Source organism: Patiria miniata, unplaced genomic scaffold (assembly GCF_015706575.1).
Source record: "Patiria miniata isolate m_02_andy unplaced genomic scaffold, ASM1570657v1 HiC_scaffold_28, whole genome shotgun sequence".
NCBI classification, from domain to species: Eukaryota; Metazoa; Echinodermata; class Asteroidea; order Valvatida; family Asterinidae; genus Patiria; species Patiria miniata.
In genome coordinates this window covers 510,201-521,958 of record NW_024037067.1, presented here as the reverse complement: position 1 = coordinate 521,958, position 11,758 = coordinate 510,201, and the positions used below count along the sequence as shown (strand labels likewise).

Genomic DNA, 11,758 nt, shown 5'->3' with positions numbered 1-11,758 from the left:
CCGTGGCGCAACCAAAGACGTCATTTTTAATTGTTTAGCCCACCAACGTTTTTGCTAAATTGAAGAAAGATTTAGGATTTTCAAGATTGGCGTACAATTTAAAGCATGATGTCTGCATGCGCAGTTTGATTTCCAATCTGGTTATTGCACTCAATCACCTGTCCCAGGCTGGCCTACGCCTATGGACGCTCACATCCACAATCTAAACTCCCCATTCATTGTGTAGGCTTCCGTTAGGAAACCAGACATGGTTACCGAGGCAGTCCCCAAGAAAACTGAACTATTAAGTGGTATATTAGGAATCTAACCTAGGCTGCTTGGACTTCGCTGACTGAGTACTTCATCTAGAAGTAATGAGTGTTTGGACACAAAGCTGATATGGATGTGCAAGAAACGTACAAAGGACTGTGATTAGAACTCTGGTCCAAGTCGTAGTTATATTTTGGGAATTATCAGCATGGATTCCTGTCTGAATGCGTAATTTCCGGTCCGTAATCAAACATCCAAGAACCAAGTTTGCTACAACTAGCTATATATTTCTATTATATTATATTACCTTAACAGCGTGGCATGTATGTTGCGTTGTAAATGGTGAAGGATTGCATTTCAATTGAAAATCGTATATCGGTAGTATATATATGGTAGTCAATACTATAACCTTTATTACTCTATGACATGACAGATATACTGCCTTGTAACTGGTGAAGGATGGCATTTAATTGAAATTGTATATCGGTAGTATATACATGATTTTTAATACCATAGTCTGTATGAATCTATGGCATAACAAATATATTGCCTCGGTGAAGGATTGCATTTGAATTGAAACACGTATACCGGTAGTATATATATATGATTGTTAGTACTACATGTAAAGTCTGTATAACTCTATAGCATGGTATATATATTGCCTTGTGAATGGTGAAGGTTTGCATTTTAAATTGAAACGCGTATATCGGTAGAGTACACATGATTGCTAATACTATAGTCTTTAGTATTCTATGGCATGACGTAACCTTACAAATGGTGAGGGATTACATTTGAATTGAAACACGTATATCAGTAGTATTCAGATCGGTATTATACAATCAATTTACATCATGTTTATTTGTTACTAAATGGGAACATACGATATATTTGTTTAGAACGTTTGATAGTACGGCTTAACAAGTGATTCACCGCAATCCAGTTCATTGGAATAGATTCAAAGGCATCGAACCTCTTGATTATTATTTAGCTGTAGAGAAACTAGAGCCAATATTCTTCCTAGTTTGAGTTCAAAAAAATGGGTTAAAGATGTTTTCAGGCCGACAAGCGGATTTGTTCGTCAATTTATAGCTTGAGGTATAAAATAATGATGACGTCGCAATGTACAGGGTGACCTCGAAAAAAAATGCAACCCTAAAACGTTTGCCTTTAACCAAAAAAAGGAACTGTCGATTTTTTTTGTTATGTTATGAGTATCAGATTAAGGCTGAGAGCCTTTTCTTTTAAATACTGAAACAATCATGAAAATAGCACTTTGGGTTGCTGAGAAAATGCCAAATATGTAAACGTAGTCATTTTTCGTCCTGTACACAAACAATTACCACAGTAAGGGAGTTTCACTGCACCTAGTTGTGCATGACCTAATCCTTACAAACAACAAGGCACATAATATGACAAGAGTACAAATGAATTTGATGGAAACACGTTTTATTTTCTACCTAAACAGGTATCTCATCCTTTTAGTAGTATTTGAAATCTTTTCAGCATCATAAATATGTCAACATATTGAAGACATTAGACTAATGAAGGATAATTGCACAGCAGACTTACAATAAAATGTTTCACTATGTTTTGTGTACATGATGAAAAATGACTACTTTTACATAATTGGCATTTCCTCAGCAACCCAAAGTGCTACTTTCAGGATTTTTGTTTCGGTATTTGAAAGAAAACGCTCTCAGCTTTAATCTGATACCCAAAACATAAAAGTTCACAGATCCTTTTTATTTTAAAAGGCAGATGTTTTAGGGTTGCATTTTTTCGGGTCACCCTGTAGTAAAGTGGAAAAAAAAGGAAATAAGTATCAATTACTCAAAGTTAAGTGTTACAAGTTAGTTGTAAAAATGAAATGCATTTGAATATTATGCGTGTTTATCTGATGTTACATTTCCGAAGTTTCTTATGAATATTTTCCCTCGTAGAACATACAAATGACATTTTAACGGTGGAGGTTTTCAGTCAATATAACATTATTATCAGTAGAATATATTATAAGGCATTCCATTCGTTATTTTTTTTTATTGTGATGTTCGAATTGTTATGTCATGATCATGGATCACGAACTAGGGCCGGTGAATTAAGAATCAATGGTAGATTGCGTCAGTTTTACGTGAGATTTTTCAGTTAGAAATATGAAAAGAAACATTCTAAAACACTGAATGTCTATATATCGTGGTGTTTTGTACAGTGTTTTTTTATGTGGGCCATTCTATAGATTTAGGTCTAATGTATGAACTGTTCACGTCCCTGTTACCTTAGATTGTCTACTTTGTAATGTTTCATTCCATTATCATACAAAATGACGCTATGTGTTTTGTTGGGAAGGTAGTTTGCTATCCATAATCACCGTTTGAGGACAACCGCATTAAGGAGTGTATCAGAATTATACAATCATTGATGTCAGATGTAACAGGGACAAGAAAAACAAAGTAGACCCCAAATGTATAGAATGCTCGAAATCAAAATATTAATCGGTTCTGATTCTATACAAAAGAAAATAATTTCCCTCAAGTAGGCCCGTTTCCCTTTTTTCAGAAAGTTGCTAACATTATACGAATGGTCCGTAATGTCATCATAGTTCGAACTCTTTATTCAAATCATAGTGTTACATTTTATTACAAATCGTATTGTGTAACCGTGGGTTTCTCTAGCACGGTTTCATTGTATATAGTTTGGTGTAATTATTATAGCATTCTTATTAAATGTAAGAGCCTTTTCAAATGTGATTCATCCAAGCTATTTTTGAATTTAAGAAGATTCAGACAAAAACATTTACGGCACTAAACGTCTGTTTTATTGTATTTTATTTTACAGAAATAGGAGTAAATTCATTTTGGTTTTAGCGTTTTAATTGTACAGGCGTGCAAACAAGATAATGAACTGTAAAGGGTCCAGTGCTCATATTATGATGTCATGATTTTGATCATATACAGGGTGAGTAAACACACTGCAATAATGGAAAGAAGCCATATTTTTTTTTTCAAAACCAAGTTGGAGTTTTTAAATGTTTAAACATTTTTTTAGAATGACATATTAATTAGTAATTTTGAGTGAAAACAAATGAAGTTAATCGTATTCACCGTTTGACTTTAGTGAACCTTTCTACTACGGTACCCAATTTACGTTCTTGTCCACGAGGCTTCTGAAACAGCAACAAATGTGTCCCCGGGGCCGTTCTTTCCATGAAGTCTAGCGCTGAGACATGCATTGCCTTGCACGGTTGCTAAGTAGAGGGCAGAGCTGCAGTTGTGTGAACAATGAAGGACACATTCACTATAGTATAGTCCACAGATACTGTGAATAACGTGAAGGGAAAACATAAAAAAATAAATCTTGAGCTATAAGGTTCAGTCAGTTTAATGTCTTTACTGTATCGTTTTCCGCTCTTAATTGTGAAGCCTAGTAGACAAAATGTAAATTGGGTACCAAAGTTACTAAAGGTTCACCAAAACAAACACGGTAAATGGGATTGACTTCATTTTTTTCACACAATGTTACTAACGAATATGTCATTATTACAAGGTTTAACAAGTTCAAAACTTCTACTTGGTTTTGAATAAAAGATGACTCCTTTCCATTTTTGCAATTTTGTTTTACTCGCCCTGTACTTTCTGATTCGCAACACACGTTTTTTTTTTTCTTTTGGGTTGTTTTTGTTGTTGTTTTTGGTGGTTTTTTTTCTGTAACGCCCAAACTGCCCGAGCATTCTATGGTTTATGATCCATCAAGGAATTGATTTAATGTGAGACAGCGTTAGGAAGGTGGTAACGGGTTAAACGTGTCGTATTATTTGCTTATTAGTTTTCTAATTTACCTACTTTGGATTTAATAATTGAATATGGTGAATGTACACAGGTATAATTAACATTATATTAGCTAAGTGTTAATGTATAACTTGATTTAAATGGTAAAGGTTTTCTTTTTTTATCGCAGTTGTAAGCGGACTTTTTCAGTAATGTGAAGCGATTGTAGTCTTGAAATTAGAAATTATATAACATATTAAGCATTGAAAGACGTATCATTACAAAAGCAAATATTCTTGAATACAATATTACGGTATAATTTAACTACTATATTGGAAGCGGTGAAGGTTTCATTTTATTAAATTTTGAAGTGAACGAAACTTTATATGTGTTACTCAAATGGTATCGAATCAGGGTGTGAAACACATCACCATCAATACAAATGAGTGCTTTGAAGCCACAGTGTAAGGTTTGATTATGAGCTCAATACTGTTTAGGATTAGCCTATAAACCCAAATTTGAAAAAGCAGGAAACTCGTTTTCAAAAACAGTCCGGATATATCAAAACGTTGGTATCAAACATTGCATTACAATACATTGTCATCAAATGAGCAATAACACAATAAAAGTATTCGCACTTCTCTATAAATAAAGTAATAAAAAGTAAAAACTGGTGGGCGAATGGTAAATGCTAAATCTGTGCTGTATGTCTGTGCTGTTGTCATTCACTTATTTTTCCCCGTTAGCCCATTTGTCTCCATGCGAAAAAAAAAAATGTTTCGCACTAAAGTATAGACCGAAAGCACAATGCCAGTAAGTTTTCGACCATGCTCACGAGTATTCGATATCTAGAATCGAACTTTTTTTGTCAAATAGCGAGTCGAACGGTCATTCAGGACGACGAAAAGAGCAGTGATTTGAAGTACGGTTTTTTTCTTGAAATTGCATATGCATTCGAGTAAGATGTATATGAAATTATTTCTGTGTTATCGAGGAGTGGTAGAACGTTTGATTTTTCAATCAAAAATGATTTCGAAATAAAAAAAATTGACGGAAGTTGAAGAGGTAAATTGGTGGATTCCATTTCCAAATCGTCGGAAAGCTTCCTAAAATTCCACTTTATTATTACTTAAAGTTATCATATCCTTTACAAATCCCCTTAAACTTTGAAATTAATTGTGTTTTCTTTCTTTCAACCAATGTAACTGACTGGATTGTTCTCGTCTTCGATAAAAGTGTCATTTTTCGTTCGTCAAACTTAACCGCAGTGCGTCGTCTGCTAGCGGGGAAAACCGTCATCGTCTGCAATTTATTGCCGTGCGCATGCGCGTGCATAATGACCATTCTTATGGGCCGTGAACATACGTGACCATGCTGTATTTGTATAGTCCTAAATTCACAAAGCAACGCCCCAGGTGCATTCTGCGCGACATCACGCAGTACACGCGACGCAAGACGCGCTCGCCAATCTCCATAAAAGGAGTTGTTTACATCTTACTTGCAAGCTGGACACTGCATTGTTTAGCTAGAGAAAAAAAAACAGGTTTTTTTGACCGAAAAGGTACTTATGATTTGGAATACAAATGTTCTTGGTCGGCATTAATCACTCTGTGTAAGACCGCTTGGAGTCTGGGTGCTGATAATTACCCTCGCCTTCCGCTTGGGTAATTATCAGGACCCAGACTCCAAGCGGTCTTTAGACGGGGTGATTAAAACTTTTGAAGCACACATTTATTCCCTTATTAAAGATCAGCTATTCTCGATATTTCTTTTGAGCCACATTACCACATTTTTCTTGTACCCTATCTTTCTTTAAATGAAGGTAGGAAACGTAATTCTGCTATTAAAACGTTATGTGTTTCTTTTTGTATCTTACCCGTGATCCTCCCCGCTTGCACGTCATTTGCCAGGCATGCTTAATTCTACACGGTGTTAGTTTATCTCCTATTCGTGTGAGTGCAGCTAAGCAAGTCTACGGGCACGCTCAGCCATATCACCAGATAATGAAGTAACAGTTAAAATTTGATGTCACGCTGTCGATCAGATGGCGAAATCGGCTAACAATGTACACATTATGCTTAAAACGTCTGCAGGCAGCGGGCGGATGCGAGTTAAAGTGGCGCTTGCTATTCAACGAATCGTCATATGATGCGTCCATAGTTAAATATTAAACCCATTAATAAAAACTAGTTGACTGCATTCACATCGCACAGGTTATGAACCGTATCATTGACCTTAACCTTTACAGACATTGTTCAATTAAGCTCACCAGATGCATCTACGTGCGTACGGTTGTGGCCCAGTAACTGGGTCATATTGGCCACGATATCAAATTATATTTCCTTCAAAGTGAGAGAGTTTATGGAAACTGAAGCCCTGGGACTTACTCTTGAGGTTATGAACCCCCAAAATTTCTGGGTTGAGTTCAGGGATAAAACTGACTCATTTCACATTCTGCGTAAGAACATTTGGGCTGTTTTGGGTTATAAAGTGTCGTTGTAAATTACCAAAGAAGAGCGTCACCGCTTGGCAGGATTCAGAAGCGCGTAGTTTTGCAAACCAGCAGCCGATCGGAGAGTCAACAGCATTTGTTTTCTTTCCGATTAGAGTTTACAGCATGTGGTTTACACTGTCATTGGAATGATTGGTACCTCATTATGAGAGGAATTATTATTATTACATGTTAATTCCCGTTATTCCCGTTAGATGTCCTACATTTCTGAGTTTCGCATTATAAATCTGATCGGGTTGATAACTTATAATAGTAAGAACCAACATTCAAAGATTAATACGTTGCATTATTATTACTGTGCAGTCTACTGTACAGTTCTCATGTTATGAGGTTATGAATATTTAATGAGGCAATATTGTGACCACCAAATCTCTACAATACAATAAGTTATGATTCCAGTTCTTTGCACATTTACTCCTATGGACTGAAAATGCACCGCCTGAAATGTCAAGGTCATGTGACCCTTACTAATGGGTGTTTCGCAAGTGCACCGATTAAAGATTTAATTTCAATTTTAATAACTGCAAACTTCTTGAAAACAATCTTTACATGTTAATCATTTGGTATGTCCATTAGACATTCAAAAACATGTTGGGAACAACTCACTCCGTGGTTGTTCTGTTACAACCACAATCTCTAGTTCATCATTATCGTTGACAATTTATAAAGTGCGGTCAGTATACTGCGTCCTCTCTTGTTTTTTTTTTTTTTGACGCAATAAAAAATCATCATTTTCTCTAAACAAGACAGTGTTGCTTTTGACATGGTCCAAATTGGTAATAGTGTGTATAGTTTGTATTCAGGTTGCTCCCTAGTATCCATCAGGTCTGGAATGTCAACGATAGACGCGTATAGAATGCGTATAAGACGCGTATACGCGTATAAGACGCGTATATTCTACCACCTCTTGTGTATGATTTCTGATCCTACATATTAGCGTCCTCAACTTCTAAGACGGGGTCATAATGAATGATAGCAACCACGCGTATGTCTATAATGATTTTCCCATTTATTTGAATACCATAGTCACTATGTAGAATTCCTGTCTCCATAGCTCTGCACGGTGAGTGACCAGTTCCTCATTTTAAAAGACGACAATAACGAATTATCAATTGATTTACATACCGTTATAAAGGGGTGATCAAAACCATCCTTAAAAGGTATACATATGGAGACCTTACAGTGGCGTAGCCAGCAACTGCCCTTTTTCATTCGAGTGCCCCTTTATTCGCAAGTGTACCCCGCCCCTCCAATATTTTTAAAGATTGCCCTTTTTTATTGTTAAACACTGCCCTTATTTACAACTAGACGCTGTAACGATATGACTTGAAGCTTTGCATGGCGGATGAGATAAAGTAGAAAGACTGCAGGTAACACCATTTTGGAGAGTAATCTCTTTTTGATGAAGTGTGGTACTGAAAAGAATCGGTTATTGAGTGTAGAACTCCCCGTTTCGCAAAATGTGCTCTGTCCGTCATCGGGAGGGTGTGAGATCTAACAAGTGCCTTTTGGGAAATTTTGCGCGTTTGCCTCCCCGAAAGACATCATATATTGTCCGATAGTGTGTATGATTGTCCGCTTTGAACAGCGCCGTCATTGAAAGATGGTTCCAGTCCGCCCCCCCCCCTATTTTATTATACGGAGGCCAAGTGTCCAAACAACCTGTCTACATTTCAGCACGAATGTAAGAGTGCCTTTTTCAAGAAATGAATACCCCTATTAAGAATGACCTTGCTACGCTTTTGCCGTACATGTGTATTTTTAATGAACCACATAAAATAAGGAGACAAAAAGCCAAGCTGGTTTGGGTACATTGATGGAGAACCATTTACTCTAAGGCTTTTAGGCCGGACCAAATTGAATTGAACAATTCTATAAGGCCAAACCACATAGGCCTACAAAGAGTCTACATTCTAACTAGAAAAAAAATAAGAGAATCCTCTAAAAAATATATACCAAAACAACTTGATTTGAATAGTTACTTACTGGTAGAACGATTAGTTACAGTAATTGTATTATCAGGTACATCAGTATTATTTTAAAAACATATATCAATTGATTGGCAAAGCCTTGAAAAGTTTTTTTCTAAATGTTAACCTTTGCTCAGGTAATAGGGTAATACAGGCTTGGAATGCCTCAGATTTCCAGTCCCCCATCATTTTGACTATTTCACAAGGAAGGGCAAATTACAAAACCCAAGTCGCCCCTCCTCTGCAATAACTGTGAGTGCTAACAATGATTGTGGGAGGTGTAGTTTAGTAAACAGCTTGGAGAAAGTGGTCTTGACTTTGGAGGGAGAAAAAGGCTTGTAAGCTGAACTTTGAGGTGTGATGAAGGCAGGCCTGGGCTATCGCAGTGTACATTTGGAATTACAACATGTATTTCAATTTACCATAATGTAGCTTCATTTGAAATCTATTGCCAAGAGTTCTAAGTTAATTCCTTTTTGGGTGTCTCGCAATACTCATACGCCAAATTGTTTTTTTGTTTCGATGACCCCGCTTTTGCCATTCATTTGGCAATGGGTTATGCAAACCCCGAACGAGGCAGTCAAGAAACCTGCCATCTAGGTCATAGTGGTGAATATGACCTTTGTAACGGGGCCCCAGCATTGTAACATATATACCGGAGCTATCAGCGTATACATCTAGGCAGTACTTTGCTGGTTTTCCGAGGATGGTTGGTTCGATTGTGAAGAGTGTATAACTACTACCATCAGTAACGGCCACGAATGGTCTAGCTCCGTAATTACTGATTATAACTCGATCCTTGTTGTCAACAGCCAGCTGGGCAGGGCAAAGTTTTACTGGTACGGTACGTAGAAGCTCACCATTACTAGGTTTGTGTTCAGTATACACCCATCCTTGGTCATAAGTAACAAGGATTGTACCATCCTTCTTGACCGCTACACCCCTGGTCCTGGGAGAGTGGGGCTTACCGACCTCATCTGCTGGCACCGTTGGGAACTCGTATGCCAGCGAGTTGTCGCTGTTGAACACCTTCACCTTTGGATCGTAAGTCTCAATAACCACGAAGCGATTGTGAATGGGTTCAACTGCAATTCCACGTGGACCTATGGGGATTAAAGATACACAAAAAATACAGTTATTGAAATCAAGGAGGCCTGCTAGTCAATCTTCAAAGAATCATTATCTGAACTAGGCCAAAACATTGACCGTGGGCAGAATTATTTGCAGGCATACTCACATTTTTGAAGCTGTATTGTACTTTTCTGTTTACCATCGATGCTGAAGATAACAACTCGGTTTCCATACATGTCAGCCACAGCGATCTCATCATCACGTGCAGCGATGGCAAGATAACAGCTGTGTGCACAGCCCTCAAATTTAATCTCACGAAACAGCTCCCAATGGCCTCTTCCACTGCTAACCTGCAATGCGAGTCAATGACACAGCAATGTCGTTCAAAAGGACTAATCGGGGGATGTTCCATATTTCAAAATTCGAATCGAATATTCACACAGAAGCAGGTGTATTTCTCCAACTTACTCGCTTGCCACGTCCAAAGATCGGCTTGATAGGACCCGTTGTTGGTTCCCCTCTGATCGCCTCTTGACCTGAACTCCCTGCTACTTCAGTTGTCTTTTCTGCCTGAAACAAAATATCCACTTACTTTTTGAAAAAAAATCATTTGCAGTGTCACCCAGTGAGGCTTCGCTGTAATGCTCTGGGCTTATATCAAGCTTATCGATTGTGGTTCGTTTGAATTACTGAAGGACTGCAACACCATTTTTCCTGCAATGAAATCTGGCAGAAACTGCATGATGCACAGGACAGAGTTATCGAACGTTCTGGTGTATTCTGGTGTATTTCTTGTTCCGAATGCTGCAACACTGCTGCTTTCTTGTTAGCCCCGGGTTGCGACACGACTTTCATTTACCGGTCCAAGAGAAGTCATCCTTGAGTCATCTTTGCACCTGTCTCACTCACTGACGCCCTGACTGACCCACTGATTGAGTTGATACTGACGCCAATAATAGGGTTGAATGCTGCCGGATGTGTAGAAGAGGCACATGAACATACTTCTGTCCAAGCAAGCTATGGGACCATTGTTACTCGGCTTGACTTGACTTTGTTGAAATGTGCACCGACATGAAAATGACGACATACTTGATATGTTTTACATGAAGTTTCAAAAAAGTGACCGTCTGACCATTTTTCAAATAACTACAAAACCACGAGGTAAATTTTGAAAATGTTTGGTTGTGCAGATACTCCTGTACGCCTTGGCTTCAACCCCTTTGTTTCATTTAGTTTTAATCACGCAACACTTCGTAATTATCAATTGATCACAACAACATATTTGGACCCTGTGACCAAATTCGTTGCCTTAATCAATTTCAGTGCTGTGTAATGTAAGCTGTGTAAAATCCTGCATGATGTAAAAAGTGCTTCGGTTGGAATTTGAATCATTTACTGGCTATCAACCATCATGACAAGACCTCAGTTTAATGCTCAAGGGCAAATGATTCATCTCCAAACCACATCAGCCTTTTTTTTTCAGAACATGCAGGCTTTTTACATTTGACCTCATGTTTGTGTTATTATTTTAAAAAAAACACTCTGACTGACACTTTTTTGGGACATACTGTATAATAGTATGTCAAACGAATCGTCATATGATGCGTTAATAGTTAAATATTAAACCCATTGAACTTTGGTGTATCAATAACCATACGTGGTTGAGTGCGTTCACAGCACACAGGTAATGGATCGTACCTTATCTTTGACCTTAAGCTTACAGACCTTGTTCTTTTAAGCTCACCAGATGCATCTAAACACATGCCCAGCCACTGGGTCATATTGGCCACCGTCGTTATTAATATCTTATTTCTTCCAAAGTGAGAAAGTTAATATATAAGGGCACTTACTCTTGAATTCATGGGTTATAAAACTGCCGTCGAATGGGGTAACCTCGGTCATTTTTAGGCATATTTAACTATTGCTTTAATAACAAACTTGGCGAATTGGATTGCCCCTAATATAAGTTTTCCCGGCTATTTTAAAACATTTGTTATTCAAATTCACCATCTCTAACATTCTTTTTCGTCCTAAAAAACTCACAGGCTTTAAAAAAAAACAATTTAGTCATTTGCCATTCAATTTCTAAGTTTGGTCACCCTCTTTATAGTCACCGGGTCGAGAATATTCGTCATTACAGATCAAATTCGTCTAAGCTGTTGCAGCACTCAGAGATTGAATTCGTCTTATATAAA

The 11,758-nt window shown here is 37.6% G+C and overlaps 1 protein-coding gene across 1 annotated transcript; it reads right to left on the bottom strand.

Annotated features, from left to right (window-relative positions):
* Positions 1-2,033: 2,033 nt before the first annotated feature.
* Positions 2,034-11,344, bottom strand: LOC119735042. The gene is made up of 6 exons (XM_038208731.1): positions 11,308-11,344; positions 10,473-10,531; positions 10,032-10,133; positions 9,730-9,913; positions 9,149-9,595; positions 2,034-2,038 (listed from the first exon to the last, which is right to left on the bottom strand). The coding sequence occupies exons 1-6, from the start codon at positions 11,342-11,344 to the stop codon at positions 2,034-2,036; spliced, it is 834 nt and encodes a 277-aa protein (XP_038064659.1).
* Between the last annotated feature and the right edge of the window lie 414 nt (positions 11,345-11,758).

Bases quoted from the DNA above. Each gene is read 5' to 3' on its own strand.
- LOC119735042 (XM_038208731.1), bottom strand. From the start codon at position 11,344: ATGACCCAGTGGCTGGGCATGTGTTTAGATGCATCTG. The intron at 10,532-11,307 runs GTGAGCTTAAAA...CACATCCGGCAG, and splicing joins CATGTGTTTAGATGCATCTG to CATTCAACCCTATTATTGGC. The intron at 10,134-10,472 runs GTGAGTGAGACA...ATTTTGTTTCAG, and splicing joins GTGGGTCAGTCAGGGCGTCA to GCAGAAAAGACAACTGAAGT.